Source organism: Zingiber officinale, chromosome 7A, assembly GCF_018446385.1.
Source record: "Zingiber officinale cultivar Zhangliang chromosome 7A, Zo_v1.1, whole genome shotgun sequence".
Lineage (NCBI taxonomy): Eukaryota > Viridiplantae > Streptophyta > Magnoliopsida > Zingiberales > Zingiberaceae > Zingiber > Zingiber officinale.
In genome coordinates, this window is record NC_055998.1 from 133183412 (window position 1) to 133203518 (window position 20107).

The window sequence follows — 20107 nt, forward strand, 5'->3', positions numbered from 1 at the left end:
TAGTGGGACCAGAAATTATGTAATTTTCGCATCTGATACCAACTGCATTCATCATTTCATCTTAACTTTTACCTACACACTAAAAAATTAACAATGTGGAGTGCAACTTACGATATCCATATCTTGACTGATTCTTGAAATACTCTGTAATCTTATTTGTTTAGAAATTATTTGAAAATAGATAGCATTGATAATTTGAAGAATTATCATAATAATTTGTTAGTGGGACCAGAACTTATGTAACTTTCACATTGGATAGGAACTACATTCATCATTTCATCTTACCTTTTACCTACTTCATACTAAAAATAAGGTTAATTATTAAATATATCACATGCTATTCACATTTTAACAAATTTATCATGTAATTTTAATTTTATCAAAACTATCATATACTTTCAAAATTAATAAGAAGTTCATCATCTATTAATTTTTCATTCATCAACTGTTAACTATGCCATGTCATTATGGAAAGTCATCTAAGTTATCCATGTCAAGTTGTCAATTGCCAAGTCAAAACCCATTACGAGCCCTGTTACTTTGACAGTTTCTAGCTTTGACTTCCCAATGATGGACGACAGCTATGGCTCCTTCCCTGCCTTTGTTCAGGGTGAGAGTACTCTGGAATTTCACTTACTAGACAAAATGATGTGATTTCATCAAAGCATCCGAGATGAATTATGATGACTTTGTGCCTTTATACCCTTCCTATTTGTTTCTTTACTTCAAAAATATTATCCTAGCACTAAGATAGTCCCGATCATGTTGCCCGTTGCCAATCAAGAATTTGTGTTATACTTATAAACCATTTGTAGCAACATGTCATTAAAACCAAATATTTAATTCTAACATATTGTCAAACAATCTCCATATCCAGAACTAACTATAACCCGTGATACTTCATTTGTTATCTCAATATATAGTTTATTACTAATACTAATTCATCTAATTGATATAAAATTTATAATATTATAAATATTTAATCCATTTAATTGATATAAATTTATAAATTACAACAATATTGTTAGAGTGTATACTAAAAGCCTAGCTTTTTTTAAACATTTATTTTTGAAATAAAGAATCACATTGGTCAAATGTCTACATTTATGTGCTAAGTGTAGTTGTTCAATTAATTTATATTGTAGATAACATGATGTGTGGTGTCACACACAGAAGATCATATTATCAGTTCCTTATAAATTATAAACAGTAGCTCACGACTAAGATGGATAGGAACAAACCATTGGAATAGTCGTAGTGTAATTTGGTATTAGTTTATCTTGACTATAAAATTACAAGTACACTCTGAATGTATTAAGCAGGACCATTTGAGGTAGTTTCTTTTTATACTGACTAAATAAAAGAATAAGACCTTAGTTATTATGGAAGTGTGTGCTCTTAATCAAACACATATACTTAATATTTATTTCTTTAATTTATCTAAGGGTGTGATTTAGTTCGATAAATCAATAGGCCCGATAAGTTGGGAAATAATATTATTTATAGTGTGTGTTGTTGATTATAGAAGGAAACTGTGTCCTAGGAATCTATGTTGATGATGTCCCCAAGAGGAGCTCATAAGGATTGTCATGTAAACTCTGCAGATGGACTTAGTCCGAGATGACAATAAGGTTGAGTGATACTACTCCTAGAGCTAGATATTAATTAAGTGAGTTGTCAGTAACTCATTTAATTAGTGGGCATTCGATATCTTAAACACAGGGAGATTAACACACTCATGATAAGGAGCTCATATAGTAATATGGGATTGGTGCGGTAGTTCAATAATAACTCTTTAGTGGTATGAGTTATTATTGATGAACTCGAGTTGGGTGTTCGGGGCAAACACGGGAAGCTCAAGTTCATCGGGAGACCAAAACCAATTCCTCCTCTCGGTCTCTGTCGTAGCCTCTTATTTATAAAGTTTTATACTCACCTAAACCCACCTTCTTACCCATCCCTAGGTGGTCGGCCAAGCCAAGCTTGGAGCCCAATCAAGGGTCGGCCAAGATAAGGTTTGGATGGACCAAGGTGTGGCCGGCCTAGCTTGGATCCCAAGCTTAGGTGGCCGGCCACAATAAAATTAAAAGGGATTTTAATTTTTGATAAAACTTTCCTTTTTGTAATCATCCACATGTTTTAAAAGAGAGATTTTAATTTATAAAACTTTCCTTTTATAACCAACCATGAAGGGAATTTTAAAAGAGAAATTTTTATTTTAAAAATTTCCGGAAACAAATTAGGAAGTTTTAATTTTTGTTTTAAACTTTCCTTGTTTAGAGGACAATGAGGTGGTCGACCATTGAAAGGTTTATAAGGAAATTTTTAATTAAATTTTCCTCCTTAAACATTGGCAAGGAATATAAGGACATTTTATTTATAAAACTTTCCTTATTTGCCAAGACCAAGGAATATAAAAGAAAGGGTAAAGGTGCCTCACCTCATAACATATCATCTAGTATTCCTCTCTTTTCTTCCTTGGTGGTGGCCGGCCCTCTCTTCCTCTTCTTCTCTTATTCTTCTTCCTTGTGTGGTCGGCGACGTCTTCATCTCAAGGAGCTTGGTGGTGGCCGGATCTTGCTAGAGGAAGAAGGAGAGATAAGAGGCTTTGTTTCTTAGCATCCCTTGGAGCTTGGTTGGTGGCCGAAAGTTCTTCATCACTTGAAGATTGTTGGTGGCCGAAACTTGCTTGGAGAAGAAGGAAGCTTGGGTGGATTCTCGTCTCGGTAGATCGTCGCCCACACGACGTCCGAGATAAGAAGAGGAATACGATAGAAGATCGTGAGGTCTATAAGCTATAAAAGGTATAACTAGTTATTAGTTTCCGCATCATAACTAGTTCATCCTTTTGTTTAGGTCTTGAAATACCAAACACAAGAGGCTAGTGATTCTAGGTTTTCGGATTTGTGATTCGATTTGTGTTTCTTTTGTTTTTCGATCTTGTGATTCGATTGTTCTTTTTGGTGAAACCTAGGGTTACTATAAGGAGATTGAATATTGAATTTCGTTGAAAGGCTTTATCTAGAAGTGGTGGATGATCTCATACCCAAGAAGGCCTAGTGCCTCGTCATGTTTAACCTGGAAGTCGATCTCTAAAATAAATATTTAATCGAATTTGTAACATGGGTGGATTTGGATCAATAATGTTAAGCATCGTTTACGATCCAAATCTAAACCTTTAAGAACAGAAAAATTGAATTTGGAATCAATAATGTTTAGTTCTGTTTGCGATTCCAAATTTAATTTCTAAAGAACACAATAGGTTGTTAGGAAAGGTTCAGGACTTGTCATTATGGAAAGTCATCTAAGTTATCCATGTCAAGTTGTCAATTGCTAAGTCAAAAACCATTACGAGCCCTGTTACTTTCACAGTTTCTAGCTTTGACTTCCCAATGATGGACGACAGCTATGGCTCCTTCCCTGCCTTTGTCCAGGGTGAGAGTACTCTGGAATTTCACTTACTAGACAAAATGATGTGATTTCATCAAAACATCCGAGATGAATTATGATGACTTTGTGCCTTTATACCCTTCCTATTTGTTTCTTTTCTTCAAAAATATGATCCTAGCACTAAGATAGTCCCGATCATGTTGCACGTTGCCAATCAAGAATTTGTGTTATACTTATAAACCATTTGTAGCAACATGTCATTAAAACCAAATATTTAATTCTAACATATTGTCAAACAATCTCCGTATCCAGAACTAACTATAACCCGTGATACTTCATTTGTTATCTCAATATATAGTTTATTATCAATACTAATTCATCTAATTGATATAAAATTTATAATATTATAAATATTTAATCCATTTAATTGATATAAATTTATAAATTGCAACAATATAACTTGCTAATACTTATAGATATGATGATTACAATATCTAGATATTATAGAAGTCGAACAGGTAAAGATGTTTCTAATATTAATTTTATTTAATATTAAAAGCATACTTAATAAATCAATATATTGATACTAATCCACTTAAAATTAATATAATTATATATATAATTTAGTTATAATTTATAACTTAATTAATATAATTATACTTATATAAACTTATAGGCATAACTTATAACTGATACCTTAATTACCATAAGTTTATAAATAAATTATAAAATTATCCATTACTACTTAATAAGTCAGTGTTAATTAATAAAACTTATTACCTAAAATCTATATTATAAGTCATAATGGTATAAGATAAGCTAACATGAACTTACTAATATTGATAATAAGTTAAAAAACTAACCTAGACCAACCTTACCATACATAGCTCCCCTTCATTGTGCCATCCATGTTATACACGATCCCTTGTCCTCTCACAACTCTGGAAAAGTCACAACTACCAATCCCGTGTGGTTGGGAAAAATAAAAGGACTACCTACCTGTGTCACCACCTTCATTTCCTCAACTTCTTGTTGTTCCTCTTTGTTGCTTGCCAAAATATAAATATCTTCCTCTTTGGTGCTCTCCTCTTTGTTTAGTTCATACTAGATGAGATAAGGTCGGTATCACTTGATACCTTCTTGATTTCAATCAGCATGAGAGATATTACTACAATTCACTTATATCAATTAGCATGGCAATACAATTAGTCTATCTACTAGTAGATTCTTCGCTCCTGATTTACAATCAATTAAGTTAGCCTACAAAATATACAAAAGATGTTCTACAGTTTTTCTAGTCTTCAGAGCCTAGAGTGAGAGTCTTACCTGTATTCTAGAACATTAAATAAGATTTAAATCAATCTAATTGGGGAGGATCAGATTTTTTTATTCAGATTAAATAAGAATTTTCCTGCTGAACCAAATATTCTAAGAGTTGTTTTGTTGGTATTATTTTAGTTTTAGGGATTGGATGTATATCGTGGTTGGGTGAGAATTGACTTAATCTCAGTTTGAACTTAGGGTCAGATGGATTTCAAATCGAAAATTTATGGTTGAGCCGGTGGTGAACCAAGTTTAATAGGTTCCACTAATTGAGCTTTTGAATTAGGGTCTTGTGTTATTTAATAGCCATCCACTCTCCCTTATCCACAAGTTGCACGTAACTCCTCCCTCTTCCCCTATTTGGCGCCACTCCATGCCCCCCTCTACTCAAGGACTGGTTAAGTTGGCGGGTAAAACCACCCCTTCTTCCTCTCCTGCTAAACTTAGTGCAAGTCCCTCTTCTCTTGCTTAGTACAAGACCCCAAAGCGCCCGCTTGTTGTCATCACTGCACACCACCACACATAGTCACTGTCAATGTTCTGACTGTTATTGTTTACTCATTGTATTGTGTCTGTCATCATTCATACAGGATACCCCACCAACCATCAATAGCACCTTCAAGCTCTCCCGCTCCCTTTGTCTGATCTTGTTTGGCCAACCTTGACGACGTTGTCGTCGCTTGAAGTTGGTTGGTAGTCGCCCAATGTTTGAGTAGTTGTTGCTCCATCATGTGCCACCATTTGACCTCTAGCTGGCTGACCTTTTAGCAAATGTCGATAGACCCTCCTCTCCTCAAAGTAGTGGCCTCTTCATCCCTTTTCGTTTTCCTTGAGAGAGCAACATAAACTAGCCCTTGATGTGATTTTGGGTCTGTATGCATTATAATGATTGGAAGTTTTATTATTTGTTATTTTCCATCTAGAATTTATTGAGTGTTCAACAACAGAAGAGTGCACTCATCCAACCATAGTAGCTTACTTCTAGTTATCCATGGTAAATCAAGGTGTATTAAAGATAGATTCCATTTTTCCTCATTCATCGAATCAAGAGGACTCATAAAAGAGTGGCATCATACTATGTAAATCAAGGTATATTAAAGATAGATTCCCTTTTTCCTCATTCGTCAAATCAAGAGAACTCATAAAAGAGTGGTGTCATACTATATATCTATCCTTACAGGAAGTCCCGATGTTACCTTATTATTTGGCTGCATGAATCGCTTGTATAATTCTTGTTGAACTCAATTTACTGTTGTTGAACATAAGCATCATGTTAGACAAATTCATAACTTGTTATTAATGTTGATTATTTATATGCAACACATGTTCTGATTGTTATATTACTGTTGTATCTTAGATGTATAATGCATGCTTATTTTTGTTGTTGTTAAGTGATGCAATTTAGGTTAGAACATGGTAAGCCAAAGGCAAAAAATTACAATTGGACAACTTTCTTGCAAATGCAAATTGTTTTAGTGGCTGCTGAATTATATGTAGATGGGTGCTTTGTCCCACTAAGATGATGGTGAAACATTAGCAATTTGTACTGGCTTCTTTCCACCTCAACTGTGCTTGGCTTGCTGGTGAGAATGATGTTGGATGCAGCACGCTCAGGCTAATTCGGTAGTAATGTATGTGTTGGAGGCACCACTCATTATCACAGAAAGAAAATGCAAGGGTTCACACCAAAATACACACATCGATTGGTACTTTGTAGCTTGCATTTTTTGTGTAGTTATTTTCTTTTCTGCATGAAGTAGTTATTTAACTTGCAGTTCATTGCACGATATTCACTTTGTTGTTTACATTATTGTCATCCATCATGATGCTTGACTTGCTCAATTTTCTCTACTGACTGTTTTATCCTTGCTACTCTACAGTCACAAGCAGAAACTTAGGTTCAGGTAGGTAAGATGTAACAACATCTATGTGGAAGCTCTCAGGATATTTCACGATCTTTTTTTGAGGATTTCAAACATTTTTTTTAGTATCATTTATTTCTCGTTACCTGTATATATTTTATTGTTTGTGTTACATTTACTTATCACTAGCAGTATAAAGACTTTCATTTGGTAGTTAGTAAGTTGATTTTCTTTGTTATAGTTTCATACAATAAAGAATTTTAGAAGTAATCTTTCTGAAAAACCATGTCGTTTTTGCGTGGTTGGTTGACTTAGCAAGTGTTGAGACAAATTGTAGCATGGTTGTCCTGGGTATCATACCATGCCTATTGTCGCAGCAACCCACTGGGGCATGATGTTGCTAATTAGGTAAAAAACAGTATCCACAAACATGTTTCTGATTTTGTTTGCTTGGTGCACTCTGATACTTGAGTCCAAGTCAAATATGATTACAACTTAATTTTAGATGCTTTGCAAATGACATAAATTTTCTTATTTAGAGAATTTTCCAAAATATTTTCCATTTTCTATTCCTTTCGTATTTAGATAAGATATTTATTTGGTGTGTCAATTAAGACTCTAAGAAGTGGCAATGTCAAGGAGCATTTTCACATACATTTTGCTCGTTTCTATTAGGGTAGGGCATCCTTCATTTATCTTCTTGCACACTAAAAGGATAATGTTGCTGAAAGTTAACATTTAGTTGAGACAATTCAGACACTATTGGTTAAATGAGAGTTGCTCACAAGTTTTGAAAAAATGTCATACTCATTGCACTGTATGCATGTTATCTTATAAATTGTATGTTATCTTTACTTCTATATTGTCAAATCATGTTCACCCTTCTTTTCCTTGTGATGCACTATACTGGCACCATATATGCCTGAGTATCCAACTTTATTCATCTCTTTGGCATGTTAGGTTTATCAAATATAATTTTCTTAGTTACCACATGAAGGAGTGTCAATGTTACTCTCTTGAATTGCAATATGTCCTCATCTCTGCAAATGTGACTTCTTTTGAATCAACTCCTTTTCTTTTCAGCCACACCACCATTCTTAACTATTCCACATTGTCCATCTCCTACTACATATGCAACAAGACCAGAGTCACAACCACTAAGACCAATAGTAGGACAAAAGAGCGAAGTCACAATCATCCCTCAGGGCTCGGTTTCTCTTCCAATATCTTTCATGGTCCTAGATTCTTCCCCAGACCATGACCTCCCTATTTCCAAAGAAAGTTAACTGATAAATGTAGCACCTCATATCCTCTTTCTCATTACATCTCTCATACTTTTCTACATAGCATTCTTTTTTTATTTCTAATTTCAATTCTATTATGATGTCCTAGACAACTTGAGAAGTTCATCTGATCCAAGGTGGGACTAGACTAAGATGACATGACAGCCTTGCATTCTAACAATACTTGAAGTATCAACAATGTCTTTCTTGAAAAAATGTTAAACCCAAGTAGCCCTGAGGTGACCGGCCCGACCCCACGGAATTTTCCCACCGGCCACCCAGGTAAATCGGGAAGCGCTCGCTGCAGACAGCCCAAAAGCCTAACATCTCTTGGTTGCGTGCCCTATTTGAGGAAAAATTTCTGCAAATGCGTCATAGTTAGGGATCAAACCACAGGTGCCTGGGTGACAACTTGGATGTCCTGCCGCTACACCATAGCCTCGGGGGCGTCAACAATGTCTTTCTTGACACCACTGAAGGTATTTCAAATTAGTTAAAATCAAAGTTGGTAACCAAAGGGAATCTATGTTGTTGATTATCTTGACAGTTTTTTCTCCTACAAGTCTACAACAAAGATTGACAACAATGTTCCAATAGCTAATCTGCTAGAAAGAAAGACAATAATATTTACTGGAAAGAACAACTTACGGCATCTAGATCAACAATGGCAGTTGAAACCTCAACATCTTTCAAGGAAAATTGAGACCCTTGTGCAACAATGTCACCATTTATAGCAATGCAAGAACATCCATCTGTTAGAAGAAGATGCTAAATAAAAAAAAGGATCGAGTGTAATTCACTGTTGTAGAGCAAAAAGTTCTGTACAAAAAAAAGCAACAACAACAATCAAATTGCAAGAAAAAATTGATCAAATCAAACTACAATCTGCAACGATGTGTAGACAGAACATGAAATATTAAAAGATGGAGAAATTGTGTGAGTGAGTAGGCAAACTATTTTATCTAAGTATAAGAAAAATATATACTGCTTTAGAGAGTGGCATTCCTCCCTGAAATATAAATAAACTAATAAGCTAAATGGGAAAAAGGTAAGCACAAACCTCTGGTAAAACCATCTAATCTTTTTCTCAGTTATTGCTTGATAAGGTCATTTAATATAGCAGCAAGTAGAAAAATAATGTTTAAGGAACTATAAGATACATAGCAATCCGCAAGCAAATTGGTCCATATATCATAGTGCAATTATTTGGAGAACCACGCCTTCCCTTACAAGCAGGAGAGTTCCTTACAAGCTTGACACTGGAAAAAGTTATGACAAATATGGTACTCAATTAGAAGAAAATCAACACAATCAGTGTCTTCAACCACCATTGTTTCTGCCTTCGTGAAATAAACAGATAGTCATCCATGTGATCTGACGGAAGAGAGGCCATAGATAGAAAATCAAAGTATCTTGTAGTTAAGTAGTCAACTTATAGTAGGTCAATAGATAGCATGGTCAAAATTAGTAACCAACTCTAGCCCCACCTATCATGTCCAAGCTGATAAATAAATCTATGAATACAACCTTACCAAGTTTCAAATCTTCATCATATAGAGATTTTCTTTGCAGTTAGTAGTTCAAGTATTCCTAAGTTAATGACATTGACATTGATTAACTGTTATCGATGAGAATAGGAGATAAGACCATTTCTAGTCAATATTTTAGATTACATTGTTGTTCTTCATTTCCTTGACCATTCCTGGTTAATATTTTAGTTTACTTTGTTGTTCTTACCTTCCTTTTTTTCTCCTTTGTCAACCACTAGAACGTTAGCATTCTGCATCCATCAGAAAAATGCTGAAGGATGTCAAACTTTACATAGATCCAGTTTAGGAAATAGTAAAAGCAGATGCCAAAATATTTTTATTAAGTAATTTTAACAAACAACATCACCATGAAAAACAGGAATAGAGAAATTAGAGATTAATGTTCAAGAAGATAGATCACACACCATAATAAAGGCGACCACCATCACATCCTTGGTGATTACTGTACACGTAAACACCTCCACAAAAACGTGTTGCATTTCTAATTGCATCCATTCGGAGATTAAGCTTTCTTAGTTGATGGTGGCTTCCACTAGCATTAGTAAAAATTTCAACACCATTCAATGCTAATGCAATTCGAGGACCATTAGCTGTAAAAAGCTCTTCGCATGTTTCAGCAGCAATAGATCTGATAAAAAGCCATGACAGAAACTAAACAGTTTAGCAATAAGCAGTTGTCTGACATTATATTTGGTATGACCAAAATGGTTTCATTACTACTGATTTCATCTAAAAAACACTAGCATATGAGACCATAATGAGATATAGGCTCAAACGATCAGTTTGACAGAGAATATTTAAAGTCAAAAAAGTCAATCCAGATTGTAGTCTGAGAAAAGAATTAATTCCCACTAACAAGCTCGACAACATAAAATTTAATTAAATAATGGTATTTTCTACAACAAATACACACCAAACCAAAATCTGGCGGTCAAAATCTGGTATCATATGACTAGTAACCTAAAATAACATATTGGACCAAAGAAAACAATGCAAAAAAGCATGTTTAGTAACTCTTAACTGGAAATAAGGATGGCAATGAACACCCAGTAATCGCCAATAATCATATATCCAGCACCCAACTTATTTATGTCAATTTAGGTATCCGATTATACTTGTAATTGGATTCAGATCTTCAGGTACACTTAAAATTGTAGGCACCCGGTATCCATAGGCACCCACATATTTTTCTCATTTAAGTCAGGTACACATAAGTGCCCTTATCTTCAAGCCACTTATGTTGGGTACCAACAGGTTTGGTACCCCTTTATCATATGAAACACATGCTAGCCGGAACAGATAGTGAATGTTTAAACAGATACAGGTTTGGGTAAAATCTAAATATGACAATATGTTGGTACTTGACCCGTTGTTGTCCCTAAATGGAAATAAAGTCAACTTGATTGGCTGCCACCCTAAATGGAAACAATTCCTTAGTTTGCTAAGGTGTAGTAGACACAAAAAGGAGTGACCTGATCAATTCCCTTTACCGATTAGTGATATATGCAAAAGAGATATTGATAAGACAAAATATTGGTGGTATTTAACTCAGAGTCAATCGTCACACAGGTGCTAAAATCTCTTTGCTACTAAGGGTGTCATGGATTGAGACAAGTAATTTTGAGAAGCTTAGGATTGAAGTAAGCATTATAGAAACAATGCATTTACTACTAAAAGGCTTACTATTAAAAAAGTCATAGGAGTTTTGGATAAGAAAGCTGAAGTAGTCAAATCCATTTTTTGAATGGAAGGAAGCAATATTCTTAAAAAATCTACATGTGATCTTGACAGCTGATGCAAAAGAAGATGCAACACGCCTAGGCTTTCTTTCCATGAGTCGGACTGCTGCTCAGAATGGAAAAGATGAGAGTAGATTATTGTGCCAACGGCATTATAATTTCCTATATTAAAAAGTGGGGTAGAGACAGCCCCATATAGCTGCTGTTAAGGCTTCTTGAAGTACTTCTCAAAAAAGTAGAACTGCCATATCATCATGACCTCCCTTTCAGTTCTACTTGATCAATCAACAATAGAAATTAGCCACAGTAGAAATCAGATGTGAGGACAGCTCTAGACCAAGCTGGATTGGCCAAAGCCACAAGTTACCATGCAATCTACAACACTGGATCTAGTACATTGCTAGTAGTTGCTGCAATTAAGAAGCCTCACTGCAGTTAAATCAATAACAGGAATAGGTGGTGGCCAGATGGCCCAGATCTGAAGACCAACAGAAAGAAACCATGGCTCGAGCACAGCGCACAGTACAAACTGCAATGGGGAAGATGATGCATGGGAGATCCTAGGAATTGGCTGCTCCTAGACAACATTGATTAGGGATTAATTCTTAGGGCTACCCCTCAGCTAGTCCCTTCTACCTATATATTATTTTATTATCAGATTATATCAGATTATATTTAGATCATTCCTATGCTCATTTATATTGTCATCATCGATTCATGACAGTTGAAGCATATTTTAGCATCATTTCTATGGTTTTAATCAGGAAACTCAGCTTTCTACCATTAAAATATATACTTCTCCCATCAAGGAATGTCAAACTGTAATGATATAAAGAAAAACATCTTTTGGACAAACAATCCCCAAATTGAACCAAGCAATGGCTAGACATGTAGAATTATAATAAATACCCAATAGTTCCAGTTAAGTATTGATCATAGATAAGCCAAGTATTTACAAAGGAGTGACAGCATAAAAAATACAACTTTTAAAGTGTATAAAACCAGGAGAGGGTGTTAGAAATAACACAGAAAAATTGCAGAAATAAAATATGTTTTACTATAACCTATCATTTAGCAAGTAGATGTTACATTATAAAATAACAACTACACGTATAATCAAGGAAAATGCAGTAAAAAGGAAAACACAGTAAAAAGATAAACATCATGCTACTTGATTAAGAATCATCCACAAGCTACTTACACATCTAAAAGTTGAATATAGCCATAGCCAAATGGCACCGACTGTTGTGATAGGGACTCAGAAATATCTATGGGGATTTGGAACTCAATTAGCTTGTCCTTAGGAGTCCAAGCTGAGAACCAACGAAATTCCCTGTAATTTCCATCATTTGCAAGGCACATCTTTGGTCGGATCATTAGTATTCTTCGGTTCAAGCAGAAAACTTGGCAATTGTATCTAACACCACCGTGAATAATTGGCATACCTATGCTACACAATATGTTTTCAGTCCAATCCCCCAGAAGAATATCTTTTAAGCATTCCCATCTGCAGACAATTGTATAAATTTGATTAGTTAAAAAGAAGATTTATAAGCACGGTACATCCACTATGCAATTATGCCCAGTAAAACCAATCGTCTCTAAAACAATTTCTGATCATTTATTTTATCAATTATTAACTAAATAAATATGTAAGCTACTTAACATTCACTCATGTAGTGAGGTACAAAAAAATCTTGAATAGCTTTTCATAGTCACAAACAGTGTTGATTAAGTCATTTTATGTTAACTAAATAACTATGTAAACTACTTAATGTTTCACTCATGCAGTGAGGTACAAAAATTCTTGAATAGCTTTTCATTGTAGCAAAGGTGATTACACTCACCCTAGACGCCCCTCACAGTCATTCCCTAAGTTACGTGAAGGAGGTAAATCGCAGGGTCGGCTTATAACCGACCACCAAGTGGCTAGGGGATAGGAGGAGTTTTTCCCCGAAGGCATGCAACCGCCAAGATCCCTGCCACATTGTAGCAAATATGCTACCCTCTAGCCAACTGGGCCCGTGGGAACTTGAATAGCTTTTCATAGTCACAAACAGTGTTGATTAAGTCATTTTATGTTAGCACGACTTCAAAAATACTTGGTTAGCTGACTGGTATATAGTAATTCAAAATTTTTTATCAAGCTAACTTGAATAGTCACTAGAACGATTGACCTACTAGTTGGGTGTACCACTTTGGAAACTCCTACAAGAAGAAAAGCCCAATTAATTTGGAATTAGGTTCCATCTAAAGAAGGCAGAAAGCTTAAATTACCATTCACCATATAAGTTTCCCAACAACAATTCTTCGTAGAAAGTAGAGAGAGTGAGAGACCGTTTTAATTTTAATCATCTTTAGTCATTATTACTAACATGTTCTCAACATTCAATTAGGTATCATGTTTTATGAAATTGTAAAGGCTCTACAATGCTATCCACCATTTCACTTAGTTCAATATTACAAATCAATGTCTCATTAAAATTCACATGTTCTATTCTTTTAGTTATTCATACAACTGTATGACATTGAAAGATCTATTTATTCCAAACTTGATAACTGAAATCAAACATTAGCATAGGTTATTATCAATTTTTATTTAAAAATTTTCTGACATTTTCATAAGTTTCACTCTATTTTATACTAAGAAACGGTTCATTCTTGAAGATGAAAAAGACTATATGTATATTACAAAAGTGAGTCAAAATCCTTTTTACACATATCAAAGTAATAAACTCAATTGGTCAAAGTAATCACGAGGTCCTAATCAATGATATTAGTACTTGGATTTATTGTACCTATAATAAAATATCAGTTCAGCCATCATAATGTAGCCAAACAAAAAACTCTTCTCAATTTTGAGAGGGAATTTCCTAGGATGTCGAGAACAGAATTGTTTTATCAAATGGTTATTATTAAAAATAACGCTGCCCAAATGCAATTAAATTGTAACCAAGAACTACGATCCTACAAATATAGAGGACTCACGCATGGGTCACTGTGTCCTGTTCTAGAAAATGATCTTCACAACCATAACCAGTAATTTCGAGCTCTGGGCCAATCCTGATAACAGCTCCTGCTTCTTTAGCCCTGGAGATTGATTCTTTGATATTCCGCAGATTGGTATCAAAATCCATGGCCCATTGGTTTAGATTACATGTTGCTACCTTCAACAGCCTCATTCTGAATTTCTTCAACCTGTAGGTAAATCCTAATCAGAGACAACAAAAAATAATAATAATAATAACGTGATGATATAACAGAGGAAAAAAATTCTACAACAAAAAATCTGATAAGGCGAAAAACTTTAATAAAGCCAATAAGATGTCACGAGGGGTGAAGATCCTCTTTTATAGAATAAAAAGGGCCAAATTCTCTTAAAGACTATACGTTAGCAGTTTCACAGATCTGCTGTATGGAGGAGGATAAGGTGTCGTAGGAAGGAAGGAAGGCGACTCTACCGGTTGTAGGCGAAGGCAGAAAGAGTAGTTGAGATCCCTCCTCGCCGGCGGTTCTAGCCGCTTGTCCTTCTCCTCGCGGCGGCAGTAGCGTCAAGCGAAGCAAGGAACGGGAAATTACAGAAATGTTGGGATTTAGCGTCCAGGACGGGTTTAAAAAGGAATTCGACCTGGACGGGATTTAGCGTCCTGGACGGGAAGCAAACTTGAGAAGGTACCACGAAGGGAGCGGGAACCCTTGCCCAAGACGAGAATGGGGGTAGACTGATGGAATATGTGAGTTCGGCACAGGCGAAAAATTAAAAAAAAGTAAATAAATCCAACAAGTCATGATTTTTTTTCACTAATCACTAAAGATAAATTAAAAAATACTCGTCGAGAAAAATTTTTTATAAGTTTATCATAAATGATGTCTTGAATGCTTTACCATTACACCATAGTCCCAGAGGTAAAATCATAATTGAGGCAAGAAATGATCAAATATGTAATTGTTCTGTGATGCAAATAGTTAATCAAAATCAACCAAGCCCTATACTAGATGTCTCAAGTTTCATGGAAGGTCGTCCTATAGTATAGCCGAGTTGACGTGGAACACCAACACCAAGGTCGACGTAAGTATCAAACGGTCTCCATTCGGGTACCAACTCAATGTAGTTGCTCCACTTCTTATGTAGATTCACGCTTGTAAAATCATGATCCAAAGGTAGAAAATTGACCTGGGTCGGTTGAGAATTAATTTTGTAGTCGAGTCGGAATAAAATCAATGGAATCTTATAAAATCGACAGAATCGACATGAGTTTAGAACATTAGAATTTGATTAAAATTTTAATTGATTAATTTAAATCATTATATATATATATTTTTTGTTTTATATATATATATATATATATATATATATATATATATATATATATATATATATATATATATATATATATATATATATATATATATAATTATTTTCCATATTTATTGCTTTTATTTAAAATTAAAATCATGTTTTAAAATTTAAAACTTCTCTTTTAAAAATTTTCTTTTATAACATGTTTACAAAAATAAAAAAATTAAATTTTAAAACTTCTCTTCCTTTTTTCTAAAATCATGAGGATGGTTAAAAAATAAAAGTTTTAAAATTTTTAAAACTCTCTATTAAACCACGTGACATAATTCAAATAAGGAAAGTTTTTCATTTTAAAAATTTCTCTTTTAAAACTTATAGTTTTTTTACAAAGATAAAATTTTAAAAATTCAAAATACCCCTTCATTTTTTAATTAATATGGTTGGCCCCTTCTTGCTTGGACACCAAGCAAGGGGTCGACCCCTTAAGAGAAGATGGTGGTCGGCCCTTGGCTTGGTCACCAAGCCTTGGGCCGGCCCTCTCTTGGACACCAAGAAGGACTTTTATTTGGATATACTTGAGGCTTTAATGAGGCTACGACAAGGACCTAGAGGAGAAATTGGTTTTGGTCTTCCGATGAGCTTGAGTATCCCGTGTTCACCCCGAACACACAACTCAAGTTCATCAATAATAGCTCATTCCACTAGAGAGTTATTATTGACTATTGCACCAATTCCAAATTACATTATGGGCTCCTTCTTATCATGAGTGTATTAGTCTCCCTGTGTTTAAGATAACGAATGTCCACTAATTAAGTAAGTTACTGACAACTCACTTAATTAATATCTAAGTCCAAGAGTAGTACCACTCAACCTCATCGTCATGTCGGATTAAGTCCACCTGCAGGGTTTAACATGACAATCCTTATGAGCTCCTCTTAGGGACATTCTCAACCTAGATTACTAGGACGCATTTTCATTTCCCAACTTATCGGACCTATTAATTTATCAAGCTAAATCTCACCCTTTGATAAGTTAAAGAAATAAATACTAAATATATATGCTTGTTATTATATTAGGATTAAGAGCATACACTTCCATAATAACTAAGGTCTAGTTTTTTTATTAAGTCAGTATAAAAAGAACTTATCTAAAATGGTCCTACTCAATACACTTAGAGTGTACTAGTGTAATTTATTAGTCAAGATAAACTAATATTTAATTACACTACAACTATTCCAATGGTTTGTTCCTTTCCATCATAGTCATGAGCAACTATTTATAATTTATAAAGAACTGATAACATGATCTTCTGTGTATGACATCATACACCATGTTATCTATAATATAAATTAATTGAACAACTACGCTTAACAAATAAAATATAGACATTTGACCAATATAATTATTTTATTTCAAAAATATATGTTTACAAAAGTTAGGCTTTTAGTATACACTCTAACAAAACCCTGCAGGTGGACTTAGTCCGACATGACAATAAGGTTGAGTGGTACTACTCTTGGACTAAGATATTAATTAAAGAGAGTTGTCAGTAACTCATTTAATTAGTGGACATTCAAAATCTTAAACAAAGGGAGACTAACTTGTAGGTGCAGCGGAGGCCGGCAAGAGGAGGGTGAATTGCTCAAATCAAGAAATAAACTATACCCTCCTCGGATTCCAACTCATAAATACAATCAGTAGTAAAAATAACTAGCAACTATATAAAATTAAAGACAGAAATAAAACGGGAGACCGAGGTTTAACCTGGTTACAACCAAGGAGGTTGTTAATCCAAGACAATCGAAGATCGCACTAGCAAAGTCTCCTTCACTGTAGGCGGAGAAGCCTTTTTACACACTTAATAAACTCACAAGTTACTAGGAATTGAAAGCTTGAATCAATGAATGAATTCCTAGGTCCAGGGGTCCTTTTATAGCCCCTGGAAAGTCTATCCCGAAGCTCCAAGGTGCCTACAACAATGGTCCAAGGCGCCTCCAAGCAAGTGTTCGGATAGAACTCTATCCGAAGCCAAACGGTCGATTTGACCATACTCAAGGCGCCTTAAACAAGCCTTGAAGGCGCCTTCAAGCATGATGAAGGCGCCTTAAGCTGCCTTTTCAGCTCTTTTGCTTCTTTGCTTCGTCTTCTGTAGTTCCGATCTTTTGGGTGATTCCGGCCAACCGAAATAAGGCTCACCCGAACCCAATTTCCAGCCTTCCTCGAGCAAGCTTTCGTCCAGCTTCTCGTCCCTCGAACGCCGCGCACGTTCTTCTCGCTCCACCGGAGTACTCTTCCGCAGCTCTCTCGTCCTTCGGACGCACCGAGCCCGTCGGTTCCCTTCCCGTGCCATCCTTCTCGCTAGCTACGTCTTCTGCTCGACTTCCTATGCTCCTAAGCTCCTGCATACTCAAACACAGGGATCAGACAAAACGCAGGACCTAACCAACTTGGTTGATCACATCAAAACACCCACGGGGTCCAACAATCTCCCCCTTTTTGATGTGCATCAACCCAAGTTCAAGTTAGGATAAATAGACATAAATAGTAATTTTAAAGGAAATTACTAAACTAACATATTTAAGCATAAATTTGCAAATAAATAAAATTGCAACACAGTTTAGAAAAAATATTAAAATTTTTAATTTTCATACTCCCCTTAAACTTGTACCTTTCTCTCCCCCTTTGATCACAAAAAAAATGGGGTACTAATAAGAGAATATTAAACAAATTATTAAGGTAGAACAAATTCTGAGCAAAAGTGAATTTTTTTAAAAAAATTTCTAAGTTAAATTAATTTTAAAAAAAAAATTATAAGCAAAAATGAATTTTTAGAATTTTACAAAAAAAAATCTAAGTTTAAACTGAATTTTTTTTAAAAAAATTCTAAGTAAAAAAAAACCTAAGTAAACTGTTTGAATGTTTCCCAAAAAAAAATGTTTAAGTCAAATGAAGTTATTTAGAATTTCTCAAAAAAAAATTCGAACTAAAAAAAATTTCTAAGTTAGAATTTTCAAGAATAGTTTTTTTTAAAAAAAAATATTTGATAAACTTTCAAAACATTATTTAATTCTTGTTTTTAATGCTTTTTCAGAAAGTTAATTAAACATTTTCTTTCAATATTTTAGCTTCTAGGTCGTGGCGAGGCACTAGGCCTTCTTAGTTATTGGAGCAACAACCACTTCTTTAGACAAAGCTTCCATAAAGAATTTCAATGTTTAATTTTCTTTCTTAAAGCCTTAAAAAAAATATTAATTTAGCACAGATTTTGGAACCCAATAGAGGTTCCTTCCTACAGGGTTATTCAAAAATTTAGGGGGTACATAATTTCTTGGTACTTTTCTAAGTTGACCCTGATGATTTCTAATGTACCAATTTAATTTACCATAAATTCTAATTTTCGAATTTGGAAACTTCTTTAAGCATGCATCATTTTTCAAATTTTCAATATCATTTTTTAATTTTGTATTTTCTAATTTCAAATTTTCATTTTCCTTTTCAAATTTATCTAACTCTTTAGCAAGTGCTTTTATAAATTTAAAGGACTGAATCGGGGTTAGATTACGTACCTTACTTACCTGACTCGGTGATGCTCCCCCTTCACTGCAGCTTTTCTCTTCTGACGTTCCTCCCCCTTCGTCGATGCTCATTTCTGAGCTGGACGTTTCTTCTAGCTGATGATTGGCCATCAGTGCTAGTCTCGAGAATTCTTCGACTTCCGATTCGGAGGATGATGAATCATCCCACGTGGCCTTTAGGTTGTGTTTGGTTCGAGCTGGCTTCTTGCTCCTTTCCTTATCCTTCTGTTTGCTCTTCAATTTTGGGCAATCCTCCTTAATGTGCCCTTCTTCGTTGTGGTTGTAGCAACGGACTGTCCTTCTCTTTTGACGATGTTTACTTTGACTGCGATCTAAATTTGTTAGATTTAAAAAACTTATTAAAACGTCTTACCATTAATGCAGCTTCGCTTTCGTCGATTGTCGCTTCGGAGTCAGGATCGTCCTTTTCGGCTCGTAGGGCAATGTTGAGGTTCGACTTCTCTACTAGATTTTATGCAAGTCGAGATTCATGCAGTTCGAAGGTTGAAAACAATTGTTCCAATGTACTTACCTCGAGATCCTTAGAGATGTAGTAAGCATCTACTAAGGAGGCCCACTCGGGAGTTCTCGGGAAGGCGTTGAGCGCGTATCGAATTGAGTCCCGGTTCGTTACTTCTTCTCCAAGGTTGGTGAGTTGAGTGAGCATCTCTTTGATCCTCGCTTGGAGTTGCGCTACCTTCTCGCTTTGGTTCATCCGGAGGTTCGTCAACTGGGTCCGGAGGATATCGCGTCGCGCCAGCTTTGCTTCGGAGGTACATTCGTGAAGCTCCAGGAATTTCTCCCAGAGATCTTTTGCGGAGTCGTAGCTTCCGATTCGACTTACCTCTTGTGGTGGCAGCACACTGAGAAGGTGGAACTCTGTCTTTCCGTTGGCGACGAAATCGGCTTGCTCCTTCTTGCTTCATGTGTTTTCTTCTTTGTTTTTCGGCGCTGCAAAACCATATTTCATTGTAATAAGAATATCAAATCCATTTTAAAAAATACCTCCATTTTGCGCTTCCATGTGACGAAGTCTCTGTCGAACTTCAGGGGATGGATGTTCACTCCGGCCATCGTCTTGATCG

General features: G+C 35.2%; 1 protein-coding gene across 2 annotated transcripts in view; it reads right to left on the reverse strand.

The window, feature by feature from the left end:
* Positions 1 to 14888, reverse strand: part of LOC122002663 (glutamine-dependent NAD(+) synthetase-like) — a 31062-nt gene extending 16174 nt beyond the window's left edge. Inside the window, exons 1-5 of one of the 2 annotated variants that reach the window (XM_042557927.1) lie at positions 14609 to 14888; positions 14136 to 14345; positions 12349 to 12654; positions 9813 to 10036; positions 8507 to 8610 (exon numbers count right to left, since the gene is read on the reverse strand). In XM_042557927.1, coding sequence (XP_042413861.1) covers positions 8507 to 8610; positions 9813 to 10036; positions 12349 to 12654; positions 14136 to 14329 — 828 coding nt within the window. In that variant the 5' untranslated portion in view covers positions 14330 to 14345; positions 14609 to 14888. Of the gene's footprint in view, positions 1 to 8506; positions 8611 to 9812; positions 10037 to 12348; positions 12655 to 14135; positions 14359 to 14608 lie in introns of both variants that reach the window. The other variant, XM_042557928.1, reaches the window with a different exon arrangement.
* Between the last annotated feature and the right edge of the window lie 5219 nt (positions 14889 to 20107).